The following is a 20,666-nucleotide window of genomic DNA, read 5'->3' as shown; positions in this document are numbered from 1 at the left end:
GGGGCCAAATTCCTACACACTTAAAATGATTGGACCCCACTCCTTGTGTGTAGCATCCGTGCCCTAATATTTGTGCAGTGAATCTACTTTGCATCACCGTTAACGGCACACAGAAACTTCTCAGCTTCACAGGGAACAAAGCTTTCAGAATGTTTTCAGAGCAGTTTAGGCGAGTGGACCGAGTTGCTTGCTTCTCTTGGGATTGAAACCTCATGTGGATCCTGCAGTCCTGGTTGTCTGGCACAGACTGGACCAGGAAGTAGTGCCAAGAAGCAAAAGTCGTTAAAGAGCCCAAAGGCAAAATAGCTAACAAAAGATGAGAGCCAAAATGATGCAATGGTTAAGAGGGCTGGACTATGACCTGGGAGACCGGGGTTTGAATCCCTACTTAGCCATGATGCTCACTGGGTGACCTTGGGCCAGGCACCATCTCATAGACAGGGTTATGGTGATGAAATGGGGAGCAGGAGGACCACATACACCACCTTGAGTTCTTTGGAAGAAAAAGGTGGTGTGTAAATTAATAATAATGCTGAAAGGATGCAAAATAGGCTAGGGACTGAGAATCAGGAACCTGAGAGGTATAGGCAGAGAAGTAAGGTTTCAGGGGAAAGGAAGATGGATACAGTCTGACTTGGAACTAACCAGCCATTTTTATTTATTTTGGGACTGCAGGTTTCTAGTCATATCTAGTAATAGTTGTGAATGTGAATCACTGGAGGAAATAATGCAGTAGAATCTGTAGATGGGAATAACTGAGGAATATAAACTGAAATGCTTCTCTCTTTTCTCCCCCCCCCCTTTTTTTTTAAAAGCCGTTTTTCTCCGTGGAAGAATTGGACATAATTGACCCAGTTATGGAAATAAAAGGTATATAAAATATTTGCATAAAACTAATACCTTAGGTCCAGGTAAAATGTTAAATACTCTGGGCAATAGCCATTGCTTCCCTTTCCTCCATGCTGTTTTATTTCGTTCCTGCTGTTCATTTCAGTGAAGCAGTCTGCCCCTCTGCAGATGATTTCCTTAGCAGATTGCATCTGCCACCCTGTTGCACTCTGTATTTTAGTCTAATCCACACCACTGCTTGGAAGGAGAGGGTAAGTTAAGTGAAGGCAGCTGTGCCCTCTCGTTGTTCTTGTCATAGTTTGGCATCATGGTTACTGTAACTTAATAACTGAAAGGGCAAAAGCGTGTAGTGCATGTTTTTAAAAGCACACATGAATATGTCATAAGCACAAATGTCCTTAACAAGCATTAACTCACTAGGTTACCAAATACACAGGCTGGTCCTAGTGCTTATGTTTGTTAGGGTTGCCAGCTTACTAAAATAATATTTAAAGATGCAAGGCACATTTTTATCATGACAAGGGGAAGGCATATGGAGGCTGCCTATGCCTTCTTGTTTGCATGCTCAGAGGATGCAGGTAAACAGGCAGGAACAGCAAGGATGGGGAGAACCAGGGGGCTCCCACTCTGGGGAGTGGGCTTTGGCAGGTGCCAGACAATGTCAGCCTATGATGCCAACCCTGAATAGAAGTTCCATATAGGATATCTGTCTGTTCAGCTTCCCTTGGAAAGCCCTATTTGTTGCTGGAGTGATGTGGAGAAAAAATAAGCTAGCTGCCTTCAGTCTACTTTGTAATCTTATTTTACTTGTTATTTTTCTTTCAGAGCAAATTGAAGGACTGATGAAAAAAGAGATTGTCATGGATGTAGACACTCTGCTCGAAAAGACAGAGACAGTGACTAAAGAATCCATTACCAATATTCAGAAGGTCAAGGTAGACACAGAGACTGTTTTGTTAAAAACAAGTTGGACTGGAAGTTGGGAAAAATTGTCTTCCTAGAAATCTGATTGGTATTTGGGTGTAGTCTGATGTTCACTGTTAGATAAATTTTTAATATCCGGCTTTTACTCAGTAATGAACAGTACAGTCTTTTAAAGGCCTGCTCAAAAATAAGTCTCACTGAATTTAATGGGACTTATTCACAGGTAATTGGGTTACTTAGGATTGCAGCCTGAAACAATGAGCAATACAGTGGTACCTCGTGTTGCGTTACCTCCAGGTTTCGGAATCTTCGGGTTATGGCTGTGGCAAACCTGGAAGCGGTCCTCCAGTTATGAAATTTTCAGGATACAGCCAGGCCTCTGGAACAGATCCCATTCGTAACTGGAGGTACCACTGTATTAGGAAATGCATCTGTGGCCAGAAACAGTCAGATAGCAGAAGAAACATCAACAACATTAAAACAGACCTAAAATACTGTTACATGCCACCCCAGTCTCCAGAGAGAAAGATTTCAGGGGTTCTGGCATTTCCCCAACGTTCAGTATCCTTGGAATGGAGGTCTGCAGAGACTGTGGTGTCTTTAGAATATATGGTTTTATTCACATATGCAACCTCTACATAGGATGTGGGTCACAGTACGAACACTGCAAAAGACCTTTCTTCTTCATTAGTTGCAGCTTTGCGTCAAGCACAAATCAAGCATGCCTTGTGTCTACAGCTTCCAGCTCAGTTCAGACTCACATCTCTGGCTATTGTTCTTTGGATATCTGGAAAGGCTTGGTTTTGTTTTCCTAGTAGCTAGGAAGGCTTGCCCATTTGTTCTGTGGGCACAGAGTGACTTCTTTGGTTATGCTAATCGTAGCTCTTAGCTAGTCAGTCAAAACCATTTCCTTGGCAAAGGAATGGGTTTGGCAAGCTGGCTCTTGGGCATTCTAACGCTGCTCCCCAACGGGCACATGCGCACAAAACACCACAGGTTTGGAGGCGGCACCGGGAAGGATCTTTTTTGCATTTGAATTTTTATTAAAGCTTGAGAGAACAGCAAAAATAGTACTGTATACAGAAATAAATATCAAGCATATTTTAAACATGTGAACTTCCCTGAGACCTGTAGGCACAGGGCAGGCATGTCTAAAGTCCGTTTCGGGGGCCTGACAGTCAGTTTAATCTGACCCCTGTGGCAGTTTATTTTCCTTAAAAAATTTTTTTTTTCCTTAAAAAAAACAACTTTAGGGTAAAATCTTAAAAAAAAGCTCAACAACTTTGGTTGGCCCTTCACTTCATCAAATCTGGCCCTCTTTGAAAAAAGTCTGGACACCACTGGTATAGGGTGATATACAAATTTAAATGATGATGGTGATAATAAAAAAGAGGAGAAAATTAAAGCTAAAAGAAAGCAGTTAAAGATGATGAGAGAAGGCACAGGGGTATCATCCAGACTGACTCCCTTTCCAAACTCGTAACAATGTGTTGTTAAAATGCCTGGATAAATTTTAAAAATGTATTTGCCTGTGGTCGGAAGTTGTAGCAGAGGCTCATTCACTAGGGCAAACGAGGTACCACCCCACCAACCACAGTCCACTCTCTGCCAACCTCGACTTCCTACTTCCAACCAGTCCAAGGGCTGCCAGCTGTCGGCTTCCTCCTCCTCCGCCATCCCATTGATAACATAGCAGAACTAAGCAGGGAGGAGGATGGGGACTAAATTGAAATAAGTTGCCTGTTCTGTCATTAGCTCTGGCTCCATCTGCTGTTTGTCTTCTGCCTGCAGCTCGTGTCCTAGTGGGCACCATCCACCACTGTAAGATAAAAGAGTTGTTTCCTAAAGGGTCTCTCTGAAGAAAGCATTCTGTAAATAGGGCACCAAAGCCAAAAAGTTCCCATTCAAGTTACCTCAGAAGGGGCAGTCACCTGGTTGTGGGCTCTTGGGGATCTATGTGTCCTTGAAAAGTTCGTTCCAACCTTATGCATGAGTCCATGTTATGCAATATTCTTTAGGGTAGAATGTGTTTGTGGCTGATAAAATATCTTGATGTGACACAGCTTGTATGTTCATGTGTGTGACAGAAGTGATAATCGAGAGTGATTATCGGAAGGGAGAACATATGGTGTCTTCTGTTTTTTTATTCACTTACATCGTCATCTCAGATCTTTGTATGGAAAAGGATGCCATAATGTGCTTAACAGTGTGACAAGCTCCCATTCCTCCTTTTTCCAGTTTCCAGGAGGATTGTACAGCTCTGATAATTGGGATGCTTTTCCTAGAAAACATTTCAAATGGCTTGTATGGATTTTGACAAGCTTCAATTTCCGCCCCCATAGGTTGAAGAAGCTGCACTCAGTTTATGGAATTGGACCACGGCAAGAAATGAAAACTGCGCTATGGCTGATGTGCAAAAAGTTCAGTGTATGTATGACATCTCTGTCATAAACACTCAGCATTTACTGAAAAGAGTAAAATATTTCCTGTTACTTTGAAATTTGTATAAGTCTCAAAAGGGGGAAGGGGTACTGCAAATGACAAGGACTCCAGACTTGCTATGGGTACCACTGCCTGGTTTTGTATTTTTAAATGAAAGCACACTTTATGATTATTATTTTTTAATTGCCACCTAGAGACTGACCTAAATTAGGACAGGGTGACTGGTGTACTGAAAGAAGCATGTCTCACTGGCTAGAAAGGATGTGCAAATCTGACAGCCTCAGGTCTCTGTTTATTATTTTTCCAGTTTTAAGTTCAGCTCTGCTTATTTCCACATCAGATCATGAATACCTTTTTTTTTTAAGCCTTCAAATCATCAGATTCTTAGGTTTAGAGCTGGCATGTCCAACAGGTAGATTGTGATCTACTGGCGTTCCTGGTAGATCCTGGTTGATCTCTGGCCCCTCAGCGATCTCCTTACAAAAAAGCCCCCAAAAGCCCCCAACTTTGCCTTTCCTAAAAAAGCTCCACAAATTTGGCTTCTTAAAGAAAGCTCAACAACTTTGGGTAGATCACTGCCAGACTATTTATGACAATGGGTATATCACTGCCAGTTTTTTATTCTGTGAGTAGATCACAGTCTCTTGGGAGTTGGGCGTCCCTAGCTTAGAGTTTCTCCTAATATAAACATTCTTGTATGCAATTTTTCCAGATGTTCACAATTGTGACACAATTTACCCCATACAGTGGTGCCTTGAATCCGTTCTGTGAGTCTCTTCGTCTAGCAGTTTTTTCGTCTTGCGAAGCAAGCCCATTAGCGGATTAGCGCTATTAGCGGCTATTAGCGGCTATTAAAGGCTTAAGGGATTAGCGGATTAGCTGCTAAAAGGCTATTAGCAGCTTAGTGCCTTAGAAAAAGGGGGTGGGGAGTGGAAAAAAACCCCAGGAATCACAAGACATTTTCGTCTTGCGAAGCAAGCCCATAGGGAAATTCGTCCTGCGAAGCGCCTCCAAAACGGAAAACCCTTTCGTCTAGCGGGTTTTCCATCTTGCGAGGCATTCGTCTTGCGGGGCACCACTGTATATGCATTTTTGTATCTTTCTTTTTTTTGCCCTAGTATATGCATGCTTATGTGCATTTTACCCCAGTATATGCATTTTTGTTACACTTTACTTGGTTGCATAATTGCATTAGAAAGTTCAGAGAAGTGCAGATTTTGAAGTGTGGCTATGTTTAAGTGCAAACAGAATCAAATTTCTTCCCCATCCCCTACTTGCAAGGAAATATGCTGACCTCTTCCATGTTTAGTGTACTTAGTGGTGTTGACAGCAATAGATAACATATGTCTGGTGTTTAAACATGTGCATATTGTTTTACAGTGCTCCACGTGGCCTGCAAACTGATGAAGTCCTCTGAAGGAGATGCTCCTTCTGAGCAGAAACTGCGGAGGCAGATTTTGGTAATTGCAACTAAATAACATACTGTTACTCTCTAAAGTTCAGCTTCCCAAAATGCTGAAAAACTAAATAGCCTATAAAGTTGCAACTGTTGCCTTTTTTTTCTTATACTGATAGATTTCAGTTGGTGCTACATGGACCTTAAGAGGGTGCTAGACACAAAGAAATTGGTTTCAAAGGTTGTTTAAACTTGCCTGGGAAAATATCATATCCATTATTTAGAAAACGTTTGCAATGATTAAACAGTAATAATAATTAATGACTCAAATGACGTACCAAAATGTGTGGTTAGATGTTTTGTATTCCACTTCTGTTCTTTTATAATGTATACAATCATGGAGTACAAATCCCAGCCCCTTCCCCAACCATAAATGTTCAGTACGTTGTTTTACTGTCTGCATTGTTCCATAACTATGGAACTATGGAACAATTGGTATCTGAATCTCCAGTCCGGTTGAATAGCTCTCTGGAGTCCAGTGGAGTTTTATTTCTTTAACATCTTATACCAAGTTATCCGTCCATAAGCAGCCATTAATTCCTATCATTGAGATCCTTCCTCTTTGCTTACTAATATATGTAATTTAATCCAAAGCCCTGTGCTGCAAAAGTCATCTTCAAAATCGTTTCTGTTTATTCTTAATTGTTCAGTAAGTTTTTTCTGCCAGTGCCAGGATCCACACTTGTTTATACCTGGTTGTTTTGTTTCAAATATTTAAATGCAGGTACAGTGGTATCTCAGGGACGTGGATGGCGCTGTAGGTTAAACCACAGAGCTTAGGGCTTGCCAATTAGAAGGTTGGCAGTTCCAATCCCTGCGACAGGGTGAGCTCCCGTTGCTCGGTCCCTGCTCCTGCCAACCCAGCAGTTCAAAAGCACGTCAAAGTGCAAGTAGATAAATAGGTACCTTCCTCTGGCGGGAAGGTAAACGGTGTTTCCGTGCGCTGCTCTGGTTTGCCAGAAGTGGCTTAGTCATGCTGGCCACATGACCTGGAAGCTGTACACAGGCTCCCTCGGCCAATAAAGCGAGATGAGTGCCGCAACCCCAGAGTCGGTCACGACTGGACCTAATGGTCAGGGGTCCCTTTACCTTTACAGTGGTATCTCGGTTTACGAACAGCCTAGTATACGACTATTTTGGATTACAACCAATTACAACTTGGAAATGGGTGCTCCAGGTTGTGTGGTTTTTTTGGATTCTGAACGAACTCCGTTTGTGGCGGCACTTCTGTTTTGGGTGCCACACTTGCGTTGTCTGGCAGCGGAGAAGGGGGTCATCACGGTGTTTCCTGCAGCTGTGAGGGAGAGAGTTGTGAGCCTTCCAACCATATGGCTGGCCGGCATGCAGCTTCCTTCCCAAGCTTCTGCGGGGATTGCTCTCCTCCCTCAGTGGCAGGGTTGGGGGCTCACAACTCTCTCCCAAGCCCCTGCGGGAGGAGAGCAATCCCCACAGAGGCTTTGCCCGCCAGCCATATGGTTGGAAGGCTCACAACTCTCTCCCTTGCAGCTGCGGGAGGAGAGCAATCCCCACAGAGGCTTGGGAGGGAAGCGTCCCCTCAGCAACCTGCAGCTCAGCTGCTTTGACAAGAGGGAGATCTCAAAAGATCGTGCTGATTGGGGCATTGGGCAGAAGTGTCCCCTCAGGGAGTTAGCTGCCTCCCCACCCCATGCATGCTCCTCATCCCTTCAGTGTTTTTCCTTCCCTCCCCACTTAAGCCCCTCTCCTGCATCAAGTTAGCCACCTCCTTTCCCACAAGCACCCCATGTGCGCTCCTTGCTCCTCCAGTTTGAGTGTTTCCACACACCCCTTAAACTCCCCCCTCCCGTCTTGTCCCTCCAATGGCAATGGGTAGGTCGCTGCCAGTTTTTGATACTGGGTAGTAGATTGCAGTCTGGTTTATTGCTTTCATTTTATGGATCAATTGTCTCATAAGATAGTAAAATTCATACAGTGGTACCCCAGGTTACATACGTTTCAGGTTACATACTCCGATAACCCAGAAGTAGTGCTTCAGGTTAAGAACTTTGCTTCAGGTTGAGAACAGAAATCATGTTCCGGCAGCGCAGCAGCAGCAGGAGGCCCCATTAGCTAAAGTGGTGCTTCAGGTTAAGAACAGTTTCAGGTTAAGTACGGACCTCCGGAACGAATTAAGTACTTAACCCAAGGTACCACTGTATTGAGTTGCTGTTTTAGGGGTTGCTTTTCATCGTCTGGAGAGGATTAAACCATTTTCCATTACTTTCTATGGAAAAGCACACCTTGGTTTAAGTCCACTTTGGTTTAAGACTGGACTTCCGGAACGGGTTAAGGTTGTAAACCAAGGTACCACTATATTTTATAATAATTCTAAAGTATTTGCTGTTTGCAGTTTTTTATGAAGCAGAATGTCAGGTAGGGTCTACCTCACATTTAACAATCAGTTTTATTAACATGGCTAATGAACTACTTTATTACCACAGTTAATAAATTATAGGTAATAAACCCGATGATAGACGTTGTGCTCACATGCTCCCCTGTTGCTCCTCCTTGCACGCACCTGCTTTTGACACTTCTGTTACGGCTTGTTTAAACCACAGCTCCCCACTACACCCAAAATGGGGAATTGGTTTACTCCTGGCTTACTTTCTAGGATATGAAACGGGTGTGGCTTCATGTCCTGATTAGTAGACCAGTACTGCACCACTTCCCTAGTTTGGTATAAACAAATTGCAGTAGTCCTCTATCCAAATTGAAGTCCCAGGTCCTGAGCACTGGGTAGGGTAGTTGCGTGAACAAGATTAGCCACAGGCTGGGATCCAAACAACAGCACTTGTCAAGAGCCAGAGGAGCCTCCAAAACAGGAAGCCCAGGAGAAGCAAACGTCAAAAGGTCATAAACCAATGTCCATAACTGAGTGCAGTACAGAAGACTTGAGTCATCGCACATAGGTTTGGAGGTCCGTCAAGAGGTAGAGCAAAGAAGTCAGGTTAGAAAAGTCTGGGAGCTGAAAGATGTGTGTTGCTTCAGCAGCTGCTAGTCATCAACTGAGAACTTGCATAGTCTGGTCTCTCAAACTCCATCCAGGACCAAGTGCATTTAATTCTGCTCTTGAGCAGCCCTTTATTGCCAAGGACCCCCTTGCTCATGAGCTGCTATGTTCCTCTGAGTTTCCACGTAGGGGGTCCTTTACTGGGTGGCCACCTGACCTTTTTGGCATGCTGTCTGGAGCTGGGAGGTGATTCAGACTCAGACTGAGAAGCATATGAGTCAGGGAACCTTCCTTTGGGTCCTTCCAGGACAGCCTTTGGAGAAAGGCCTGGTGAGGTGTCTCCATGGATATTGAGGCCTTTCGGACCAGTTCTGGAGTTGGACTGCTCTTTCCTCCTGGGAAGTCTGGGTCTTTTTAAGAGGTTGAATCGTCCTGAGTCAGGTTAAAGCCTGGCAAGATACCAGAAAAGTTACCCTGCATTGCCAGACCAGTGGTCCATCTAGCTCAGCATTGTCTAGTGCTGGATGGCAGCGATGCTCCATGATTTCAGAATGCAGCCCTTCCCACTCCCAGTAGTGCTGTCCGGGAAGGATGTGACAGTTGCATTTAAGCAGGTGCACAGAGGCATGAGGCTATGCATGGTGGGTGAGCATGCAGGTTTGATTCTTGGTCTCAGCTCAAAAAGCCATAAGCCAGGATCACGATCTCTAATTTAAACCAGCCAAACTGTTGTAAAGGTCTCTCGATTCTGTTATTCTATTGAAAATATGTACTGGTTTTGTAGGATTCCATGTTTTGTTTTAAACTTACGAATTTATTTTGTGATCCAGATGGCTACAAAGACCGGGAAAGGATATGCAAATGTTGGAAAATCTGATCTTGCCAATGAATTTTTTGAGATTGCTTTGGATGTAAGTTTGTGCCTTCCTGTGCAATAATGTTTTTTTGGTGTGTTTTTAGCAAATACCATGGTTTGTTGGTTGTTTTTAAGCATATTACCTGCTTCATTTTGCAGAGTCTGAAACAACTGTACGCTCTGCTGAAAAAGAGGAGTCCTAGAGAGATTGATATTTGTGAACACAAATCTGATATAGAGAGTGGCATGTTCAAAATTATCTCTTTCCAGGCCGAATCGGTACGTTGGTGCAAAAAATAAATGCCAATCTGCTGTGGTAGTGCTATAGCAGTGTAATGAGTGTTGTCTTCATTCGTATTGTTCATATGCTTGTTTGTTTTTTAAATAAGATTTTTATTGGGTATTTTATACTTATAACAAGAAAGACAATAAAAAAAAATTTAAAAAAGCAAAAAGCAATACATAAATTCAACAAACAATACATCCACAATAGAAACTGAAATAAAAACAATACAACAATACAACATAAAAAAAGAAACAAAAGTAAAAACACACATCCAAATTTTAGATCCACATCTTTCATTAGCTTATTTCCTCGACTTCCTCACACCTCCCTTTTTTGTATTCTAGTTCAAGTTATCTAATTCAACAAATCCTTCCCCTCTTCTTCAATTTAATCTTTAATTTATCATAATACAATTTAATTTTCAATTTCCCAATTTAATGCATTAACACTTAATGTTCATATCATTCTTAATAACCCTTCTGCTAAAACCGTGTAACTTCATTCCAATATACTTCTAACATTCATTAATTTTACAGTATTTTTGTAAATATACTTTAATTTTTTTCCAATCTTCTTCCATCGACTCTTCTCCCTGGTCTCGGACTCTGCTGGTCATTTCCGCCATTTCCATGTAGTCCACCAGTTTCATCTGCCATTCTTCCCGAGTGGGTAGTTCTTGCGTCTTCCAGTACTTTGCAATGAGTATTCTTGCTGCTGTTGTGGCGTACATAAAAAAAGTTCTATCTTTCTTTGACACCAATTGGCCGACCATGCCCAGGAGAAAGGCCTCTGGTTTCTTCAGAAAGGTATATTTAAATACCTTTTTCATTTCATTATATATCATTTCCCAGAAGGTCTTAATCCTTGGGCACGTCCACCAAAGGTGAAAGAAAGTCCCTTCCACTTCTTTAGATTTCCAGCATTTATTGTCAGACAAGTGGTAGATATTTGCAAGCTTGACTGGTGTTAGGTACCACCTATACATCATTTTCATTAAATTCTCCTTTAAGGCATTACATGCCGTAAATTTCATACCGGTGTTCCATAACTGTATTGTTCATATGATGTGCTTTCTGCAGTTCAATGGCTTCCAACATTTTTAATTCATAGAACTTGACACACTCTTTCTGTGAATGTGTTTCCAATACAAACATAGTTTTCTAGAATTTTGAAACATCAGTTTAAAATTGACCTGTGGCACAACGTAGCAGTTTACTGGCCTGTTCTTTTGCTTTCTCAGGCAGTTGCTGAAGGAAATCATCAGAAAGCAGTCACATGTGTTCTTCAGTGCAAAAACATCCTGATGAGCCTGCCACAAAATGTGAGTAGCCATGAGACTGTCTTTATAATAGTTTTTAATGCATTTGTACTCTATTCTGTTGCAGTGGTGCTTCACTGAAAATTAGGGGAAATGTTTCAACTATTCCACACACATCTTGGCCTTTTAACACAGCAGTACTTGATAAACATTTGTTTCATATATTTGCAGACCTGTTACCTCTCCCGCCTGTGCTATAACTTTGGTGTGGAAGAATACACACAGAAGAGATATGAAGAGAGCTCCTTTTGGCTCTGGTAATTTCATGAGTAGTCTTTTGTTTATTCAGTATATATTTATAAAAAATATTTATGTACCACTATTGATTAAATAAATGGAGCGATTTACAGTGGTTCCTCAGGCTAAGAACTTAATTTGCTCTGGAGGTCCATTCTTAAGCTGAATGGGGTCTCCCATTGCTGCTGCCGCACGATTCCTGTTCTCATCCTGAAGCAAAGTTCTTAACCCGAGGTACTGTTTCTGGGTTAGCGGAGTCTGTAACTCTGAAGCGTCTGTAACCTGAAGCGTCTGTAACATGAGGTACCACTTAAAAACCATTTAAATCTTAACATCATAAATTTTTATTGAAAGATGCCTTCTGAACCACCTGCATAAGCCTGACTGAATAGAAATGGTTTCCGCAAGCATTAAAATGTTGCAACAGAAGGTACCTGCCAATAGCATATGCTGCCCTTTCCTCCCAAAAAAGGCCAAGCAGGCATCCCCCCCCCCCCCCCCCCGGCTATAGAGATAGAATGTCCTGTCTCGGATGTACCAAAGGCAAACAAGCGTTGGTTTGAATTGTGTCGTTTGGCACCATCTAGTGGCTTAAAAAGCTGTTTGCAATTGCAGAAAATCTAGTCTTGTGAGAGCACTTTTCCTAGGGAAGTTAGCATGCATTTGGAAGGTGGAGACAGCAGCTTGGGTGGTTTGATGAAGAGAAGCAGTGACCCGAGAGGGTACAGCAACTCTTTCCCTCTGCTGCTGCGCTCCAGATCAAACCCTCCCAAAGCTGCTTTTTTCTTAAAGGAAGCAGACATTAGACCAAAGTTGAGGAACCCGTGACCTGTCATGGCCAATGAACAGGGGATTGCACCAGCACAGTCACGCTTCATGTTGCATCCGCTTCAGGTTACGTCTTTTCATGTTGCGTCCCGCGGCAACCTTGAAGTACCAGAATGGGTTACTTCCAGTTTTTGCCGCTCACGCATGTGCAGAAGCGCTAAATTGTGCCACATGCGTGCCCAGACGCGGCATTTCGGCTTGCGGCAGTTCTGTGTGGATCCCGGAATGGATCCTGTCCGTAACATGAGGTTCCACTGTACATCTTTTAAAGTAAACAGTCTTCACAGAAAAGCTCCATCATGAATTTATTTCTGGTAGAGGAAGAGGTGAACAATCTTGAATCCCATCTTGTCCAAAAATATAATTCATGTTGGATTTTAAGCAGCTGACTAGGTTGCTTATTTGCTGGTACGTTTGCTGACATAGGCTCTAACTTGTCCCTTGAGATGGCAGGGACAGGCTAGGACACTTATTCCTGACAAAATTCATTTATGAGTAGACAGCCAGCTTCAAATTTGCCATTTGAAATAAGACTTGAACACTTTCATGTGAGCTGATTATTCATACATGGGCCCTGGATTTTTCTTTCAACTAAAATTTCATGGAGGACTTTTAAGATGGAGCAGATAGCAAAATTGGGGAGATGGGTCTATGACTGAAGAGCCCTCCATGGAGAGGAGGACCACCTACCATTCAGAGCATTGGGGAATCTTCAGGTGATTAGTAAATGACACTCCACTGCCTTCACCATCTTTGCAGTGGATAATCTACAGTATAATTTCTTCACTGTGGAACATTGCATGTAAAACAATAAGAGAAAAATTGGTACTGTGGACTGGATATAGTTATTCTTACACAGTATGCTATTTCCTGTGAATATAGCCAAGTGGGTCTTTTCTATGCTATGAATAATCAGCTAGTCTGTTGTCGGTTTCCCCCTTTTCAACAGCCAGAGTTACGAAATTGGAAAGATGGATAGGAAATACTGCAATGGAAAAGCAATGCAGGTGAGAAATCTTTGTAAACCACATGTAGCCCAATGGAGGAATCCTTTTTCCTTTGGGGTTAGAACTGATTCATTTATGCCAGCCTTTTGAGCTTATATATTCATTTATTTTTAATTGTAGGCTAAAGTACTGCGGTTACTAAGTAATGTCTATCTGGATTCGGGGATAAGAGGTCATGAACAGAAAGCTCTTGTGGCTGTCACCATGGCGAATGAGGTGAGGGAGCAAACAGCTGTTTGAAAGACATGGGATTGAGTGATTTGCTTGTGCTCTAAGCATATGCATTGGATTTGCTTCTGCTGAGAGTTAAGTGCTGCAGTCAGTGGAGCTACTCCAGAAACAGGATCTTTCCCCCAAGCCTCTTTGCTTTTATCACTAAACTCTACATTTCAGTCTGAAACAAAATTTTGTTCTATCTTCATCTTATGACTCAAACAACCTGCAAGCAAGGGTTCACCATTAAACTTATATTTGGAAGCATTCGTTTTTCCATTAACTCCCCTCCTGGGTAATCTTGAACTTTTGGTCTGCAGAAGAGTCTTCTGTAACTTGAAAGCTTGTATACTGCATTGTGAACATTGTTTGATCTTAATGAAAATTTTGTCACTGACCCTAAGAGTTATGCTATATTGAACCATTATGGCTGTATGATTTTAGCAGGAACATAGGGTTATGGAGTGATTTTGACACAATGCATCTGGTTTTCCATGAAGGTTGTGCACAGTTGCCAGACATTTAAGACTTCTTACACAGAATGGAGAATTCAGGGCTGCCTTACAGGGTGTGAGGCCCTTTGCTGTTTCACATAGAGACATGAGAATTCAGGGCTGCTCTGTGCAGCAGCTTTATTAGCAGTGCAGTACCAACTCCTACTCTCAAAGCAATAGCTGCATAATGTGCTTGGAAGAGTAATTTACCTGCTATTACTGCCCTGTCCAGGGGCAAAGGAGTCTTTTCCTTTTATCCCTTCTTCCCCTTGTAGCGGCAGAGTGAGGGAGTGGCTTCCTTCCTTCTTTGCTCCTTCTTAGTTCATCTATCTCAGGGGTCAGCAAACTTTTTCAGCAGGGGGCCAGTCCACTGTCCCTCAGACCTTGTGGGGGGCCGGACTATATTTTTTTGGGCAGGGGGCAAATGAACGAATTTCTATGCCCCACAAATAAGCCAGAGGTGCATTTTAAATAAAAGGACATTCTACTCATGTAAAAATGCAGTGATTTCCGGACCATCCATGGGCTAGACTGAGAAGGCGAATGGGCCAGATCTAGCCCCAGGGCCTTAGTTTGCCTCCCCATGGTCTATCTGATTGTGGCCGATGCCAGCGTGGGAGTGCTGTGGGGAAGTATGGAGTTTATTTGTTTTGTTTACAAAAGAGCAGATGTGTTTGCACACCATACATTTAAAGCACATAACTTCCCCCAAAGGGTGCTGGGAACTATAACTTTGTAGGGGTAAACTTCAGTTCCCAGGATTTTTTGGGGAAGTCAGGTGTTTTTAATGTATGGTGTGAATGCAGAGAGCGAACAGCATCCTCCTTCACCCCTTTAAACGATCTATGGTGTCACGGGCAGCTGATACTCCTGGGGTCTCTGCTATCTCAGAAGAAGACGGGAAATTGGAGACAGTAAAGAGGCAATTTCTCCTCTCCCACTCTCCATATGAAAAAAATAAAGAATATAGTTTTGAGGCTCTGGGATGAGAAATTATAATCGCAATGCTGGCTGACTTGTTGCTAAGGATGTTTAAAATTATTCTAGGAGATTATTTAGAATATATATTTTGGGGAGTGCTGATGAGAGGGCCTTGACATTCTTTCAGAGTTATGAATAAGCTAAGCTCTGACAGCAGCCAGTTAAAAATATCCTGAATATGGTGAAGAATAGTTTGGCTGTCAAAATAATGTCTTGATTTCTTGATTTACAGGAAGATTCGCATCCAGCTGGTTTGTTCTTGAAAATTAGGATTCTCCTGAAAGGTGATGTTCTAGAGGCAGAACTTGGCGCAGGTACCATCCTTGGTTCAAAATAAGTCACATGTGGCATCATGCCTGTAAAGGAAGGTTGAGTTGTGAGGGAAAGTGCCAGGACTGTTTAATCTATGGCAACAGAGGCAACTTCATTTTATACTGCACGGTGTTTTAGTTGATGAGCCTCTGCTGTTTTTAACAAAGAGTATGAACTGCAAAGTAGAAAAATGGCTGTTACAGTACAGGTGCTTGCACTCTCAGTCCATATTCACCCAAGTAAATATTTTCCTTCTTCAGTGCCATTAGCATAGATTTGTTTTTTGTTTTTTTATAAATGTTTTATTGGGTTTTACAATAAGTATAACACAACAAAGAACAAAACACAATACAACAAAAAACAGAAAAATACAATAACATAACATATAAACACAAAACAACAGCCAAATATAAAAAAATAAAAATAAAAACAATTTTTATCCTCATTATATTCTTAGCATTAACTTGTGTCTCCGACTTCCCCAGACCTTCCTTCTCTGTATTCCAGATCTTATATTCTATCAGCAAATTCCTTCCCTCTGTCTTAATTTAATTTTGTCCTAATTTTAATATCTTAATATAATTACATTTCCATATATCTTAAAATATTTAATCTTTCTTGATCTTTAAATTTTTTACTAATAACCTTTTGCATTCAATCTGGTGTCATCAAACATTCATTATCTTAGTGTTTCTGTAAATAGTCTTTAAACTTCCTCCAATCTTCCTTCACCGTCTCTTCTCCCTGGTCTCTGATTCTGCCAGTCATTTCTGCCAATTCCATATAGTCGATGACTTTCGTCTGCCATTCTTCCAGCGTGGGTAGTTCCTGTGTCTTCCAATACTGTGCGATGAGTATTCTTGCTGGTGTTGTAGCGTACATAAAGAATGTCCTGTCCTTCTTATGTACCTGTTGGTTGACCATGCCCAGGAGAAAGGCCTCTGGTTTCTTCGGGAAGGTGTATTTAAACACATTTTTCAGTTCATTATAGATCGCCATTAGCATAGATTTGGAGGGATATTTGTTTTTATACTATGCACATTCAGTATTTTCTGAGACCCCACCCAAGTTAATCAAATCAGCTACAATCCTGTCTATCTGGATTCTGTGATTAGCACTTGGAAATCAAAACCTGAACAGTATTGATGTTTCTGTTTGTCTGATTTTATCTTCCTCTCCACCCTTTGCTTTCAGTGACACACTAACCTTGCCACTTCCTTCCCTCTCCAGCTATTGATGAACTTCTGCGTCATGGGTTTACCCTAGACTTTTTTGTGGATGTAGCAAAACTGCTTCTGGAGCATGAGAGGTACAGCTATCTAAGGGATCCTGACCAGTAGTAGTTTTTCATCAAGCGGAATAGACGCTAAGGAAGACAAAGGAACTCAAATTATGACATGGCTTGTCATGGTAGAATTCCTTAAGAGAAAAATTACATGAGTATTGGGAATGATGAGAAAATAAAGGGGCAATGGTTCTTTCATCTGGGCACATTTAGGTGCTCAAACCGTTTTGGAGGTCTGTTTGGGTGAGCAGATTGAGGCCTGCAGTTAGTATTATTGCAGGTGTACATACATTTGGTGTATGCAGTTCTAAACGGTCGGTTGTCAGGATGGCAGTGTTTCATGAAGCTTTTGGTGTGAGAGCATCAGAGAGTGAAATTTTCTCCCTTTAGAGGGCAATGTGGGTGGATAGGAATCTAGGTTCTTTTGCTATTGGAAACTCAATTCATGAGTGCTACCTGCCTTTCTTGTTGCCAGTGACTGGCAGTCCATATGCCTAACCTGTTTGCATGTTCTTTACATATCTAGGCAGACCATCGCACTAGACTTCTTGGACTCACTTTCTGAGAGGTTTAAAGGATTCCCAGATTTTGGCAAAATCAGTCTTCTTCAGATTGAACTCCTGATACAGACAATGAATGAGTCACTTGCCCAAAGTATAATTGAAGGTGTTATTGCAGGTCTGTGCCAGTTTTCTTTTGATGCTCCTTGGTGGTAAAAAGAAAAAATCACATTGGTCAAGCCTGTCTAAAAGGGGCAGTTTTAAGAGGTATCTGAGAGAAGGCAAGGGGTGGTTTCTGCCAAACATCTACTGGCAGGGAGTTTTACAGGGCAGGGCCTGCACACTAAACGCTCAGTCCCTGATGAAGGCCAACCCCCAGAAGTGTCTCATCAGAGGATTTCAGTGGCTGAAGGGGGAGTATAAGGGATCAGGTGGTCCTTAAGGGGCTTCAGGCTCAGTAATGGTCCCCTTCCTCTTGTTGCCGCCCCCAGGCAGCAACTTCCTTTTTGCCATCCTACATGCCATTCCAGTTCAAGATATAGGAGCTTCGGGAACTGGGAGCCCACAAATCAATTTCAGCAGCTCCATATGATAACAGTTAAGGCCAGTTAGTTTCTGTCTCTGCCCAGTTATTAACAATGGCCTGGGCTTCTAGACAAATGTAGGCTGGTGGGTTTGTGGGGAAAATGGGGCAGGGGAAGGTGGTTTTGAATCCCTGACCCACTTTTCCACTGCAAATGCTGCCGTCCTCCTCTTCCCTGGCTGTCCTGTCAGGAATGGGCCACACTGGTTCAGGATATATTGCCCTTAAGATTATCTTAAGCATATTTGCTTGGGTGAAAGTAACAGGTAGGACTTAACTTTGATTGAGCATTCTTAGAACCAGGCTTTATGTAAGATGCCAAGAGTCCAGCTTTAGATAAAGTCACATTTTAGTTTGGCTTTGAGGATTTTTAATAGAGTGCACTTTGCTTCTGTCCTTGCAAATATGTTTGATGCTCTAAAATTGGTGAAGTGCTGAACTTTGTCTCCTCAGACCACAACCAAGGAAAGTTTATGCGTCCTGAAACCCTGGATCACCTGCACCATGTTCTGTGGGACAGAGCTACCAAGTATTATAAGGTTTGGAGCCATGCAAAGTTTTTCTTCTTGTTTTCTTCTTGCACTGGCTCCCAGTGGAATGCAGGATCAGGTTTAAGGTGCTGGTTCTAACCTTTAAAGCCCTATTCGATCTGGGACTCTTGTACCTACGGGACCGCCTCTCCTGGTATGCCCCACGGAGGACCTTATGGTCCACAAACAATAACATCTTGGAGGTCCCAGGCCTCAAGGAGGTTAGACTGGCCTCGACCAGAGCCAGGGCCTTTTCGGCCCTGGCCCCAGTCTGGTGGAATGCTCTGTTGCAAGAGACCAGGCTCCTGGGGGACTTGACATCTTTCCGCAGGACCTGCAAGACGGAGCTGTTCCACCAGGCCTTTGGTCAGGGCTCAGTCTGACCCCTCTCCTTTTACAAGACCCTGCATACAGGTGGCCTCTCTAACTCTTCCCACTGGCTCATACAAATAGCTGAGCCTGGGGAGTACTTAAGGTTCCCAACCCCTATAGTTATAGTTATAATTTGCTGGTAGCCATGTGATCTTATTTTGATTTTAATCCGATTTTAAGCTGTATTTCAGTTGATTGCTGAATTTTATGTCTTAATGTATTATATATTTTTGATGTTAGCTGCCCTGAGCCCAGTTCTGGCCAGGGAGGGCAGGATATAAATTAATTTTATTATTATTATTATTATTATCATTATTATTATTTGACTACCATATGTGGTTAACTCCTTATGTATGGTGAATGCAAGCAGCCTGTGGGCTGAACCCTGAATGTAGCATTCCTTTGGAACACCTTCCCACTCACCCTGCACTTTGCCAATATTTTGGGTATCTGAGCTTTCAAAATAAACAGGTACAGGAATAAGTTTAGCAGACATGGACTGGTTATGAAATGAAATAAAATGCAGCCTCTTTCATTTTTTATACTCGAGGTTCCTAAGCCAGTATTTTTCAAGGGCTGTGTTAGTGGTTTTCAGCAAGGATTGTTGTGCTGGATTGCAGTACATACCTTTCAAAATGCAGGTGGTTCCTCAACTCTGAGATCTAAATAATCATGTTATCCTAGCCTGCTTGGCTTTGAGAAGTCACCATGTTCTCCAACCTCCTATTGATGAAGAACAGTACAACTGCATACTTGTTCACAACCCATGAGCTTGGAACTCACAGAATACAATCAGTTTAAGACACAATGCTTATTTTCTAGGAAGAAAAGTATTATGAAGCCCTTGAGTGGTACACTTACTCATTCAAACTCTGCTCAGGCAGACAAATAGAGAACAACATTGCCTGTTTGGAAAGGAATATAGCTGCTTGCTTTCTTCGCTTGAAAGAGCCTCTCAAGGTATTTCTCCAGCCTCAGGTGCTGATGTTTTTTCCAATTTAACCTCCATGAGCTTATGAAAAGTCTTAAAATTTGCTTCTGTTTAATATTATCAGGCCTGGGGTGTTTTGTGGGGTGGGGGTACGGGCAAATCTTCCTTTCGAAATGTGGGAGATGTAGCAGCCAAACCTAACATTGCTTATTCTTGCTACATAGTAAGATTAGGGGCTGACTGCCACAGAGCTGTGTGGCTGATTGGCAGACACTCAGACCATAGAAATGCAACTAGTAGAGTGTGTGACGTCATTTCCCTACCTCTCTTGAGTGGGAACAGTCAAAGATGTATCCCCCCCGCACCCCGCTCTTTGACCAGCTGTGCAGGAGGACGGATGTCCACTTGCTCCAGATCAGGCAGTATGCCTTAGACTGCTTTTACTGTAAATATATGTATTTTACTGCTGCTGTAGCTGAGAACCAGTGCAAGACTATGAGTAAGTATATCATATTTTAAGGCAGCTTCCAGTTGTCTGATTTCTTTTTTAAGAAATCTTCGCAGCTGGACTTAATTAAAAGAAGGCCTGGCAGCCAATTCCTTTAATTTTGCTGCTAAGGGTGGGACTTTTAAACTCTCTTTATCCCACACACATGGGTGCCCGGAGAGATAAATTGCAGTTAATATATCCTCTCCTATCTATTAAAACCCATCCCGCAAGAAGGATGTTTTTTCTTTATTAATTTAATGTTGGAGATGTATGCTATGCCAGCCCAACAAAAGGTTGTTAGGAGCAAGGTCTGCAATCAGGTCTTGTCATCGCCACCCAGTAATGGAAATCATTCGCCTTCAGAGAGGGAAGGGTCCTTGTCCAAATTCCTCCTAGTGTTTAGGTTATTAAAGTTTAACATTAATTTATCTGAAAAATGAGGTTTCTCCTTGCATATATTCGTGTGGTAGTTGATAGCTGAAGCTATGGTTCTATCACCCGTGTGGCCTGTTGCAAAGGCACAGAAGACTATACTGCAAACACCTAAAGGAACATCATTTGCAGCCCAGGCAACTCTTGCAGCCAGTTCTGCCTTGCTCATAGAAGCTCTTGGCATCCTCTGACCCTCACCTGCGGCCACAAACTTGTGCTTGCTCTTAACTACTCAGGAAACAAGGCTGTGTGCATGTCCCTTCCTCACGTGGTTCCAATTCATCTCCCCACCTCAAAAGCCTCTAATAGGAAGCTCTCATGTCCTGCTTGTTCTTTTCACCTGCATAGTTGCAGCAGCAGAGGCAGCCCCTT

The 20,666-nt window shown here is 42.4% G+C and overlaps 1 protein-coding gene across 5 annotated transcripts in view; it reads left to right on the top strand.

Annotated features, from left to right (window-relative positions):
- The window catches only part of TEX11 (testis expressed 11), a 44,408-nt gene that overhangs the window by 1,950 nt on the left and 21,792 nt on the right, over positions 1-20,666 (top strand). For 2 of the 5 annotated variants that reach the window (XM_083422575.1, XM_083422579.1), the window contains exons 2-16: positions 816-870; positions 1,675-1,784; positions 4,116-4,200; positions 5,596-5,675; positions 9,470-9,550; positions 9,655-9,774; positions 11,022-11,102; positions 11,271-11,356; positions 13,114-13,171; positions 13,292-13,387; positions 15,092-15,173; positions 16,402-16,480; positions 16,983-17,134; positions 17,993-18,078; positions 19,264-19,401. In XM_083422575.1, the coding sequence (XP_083278701.1) occupies positions 816-870; positions 1,675-1,784; positions 4,116-4,200; positions 5,596-5,675; positions 9,470-9,550; positions 9,655-9,774; positions 11,022-11,102; positions 11,271-11,356; positions 13,114-13,171; positions 13,292-13,387; positions 15,092-15,173; positions 16,402-16,480; positions 16,983-17,134; positions 17,993-18,078; positions 19,264-19,401 (1,389 nt within the window). Of the gene's footprint in view, positions 1-815; positions 871-1,674; positions 1,785-4,115; positions 4,201-5,595; positions 5,676-9,469; positions 9,551-9,654; positions 9,775-11,021; positions 11,103-11,270; positions 11,357-13,113; positions 13,172-13,291; positions 13,388-15,091; positions 15,174-16,401; positions 16,481-16,982; positions 17,135-17,992; positions 18,079-19,263; positions 19,402-20,666 lie in introns of those variants that run through there. The other 3 variants (XM_083422576.1, XM_083422577.1, XM_083422578.1) reach the window with 3 other exon arrangements.

The sequence above is a fragment of the Podarcis tiliguerta genome (assembly GCF_965153285.1).
Source record: "Podarcis tiliguerta genome assembly, chromosome: Z".
Classification (NCBI taxonomy): domain Eukaryota; kingdom Metazoa; phylum Chordata; class Lepidosauria; order Squamata; family Lacertidae; genus Podarcis; species Podarcis tiliguerta.
Note: the sequence above shows the minus strand (reverse complement) of the source record. Positions and strands in the feature narration are given on the sequence as shown.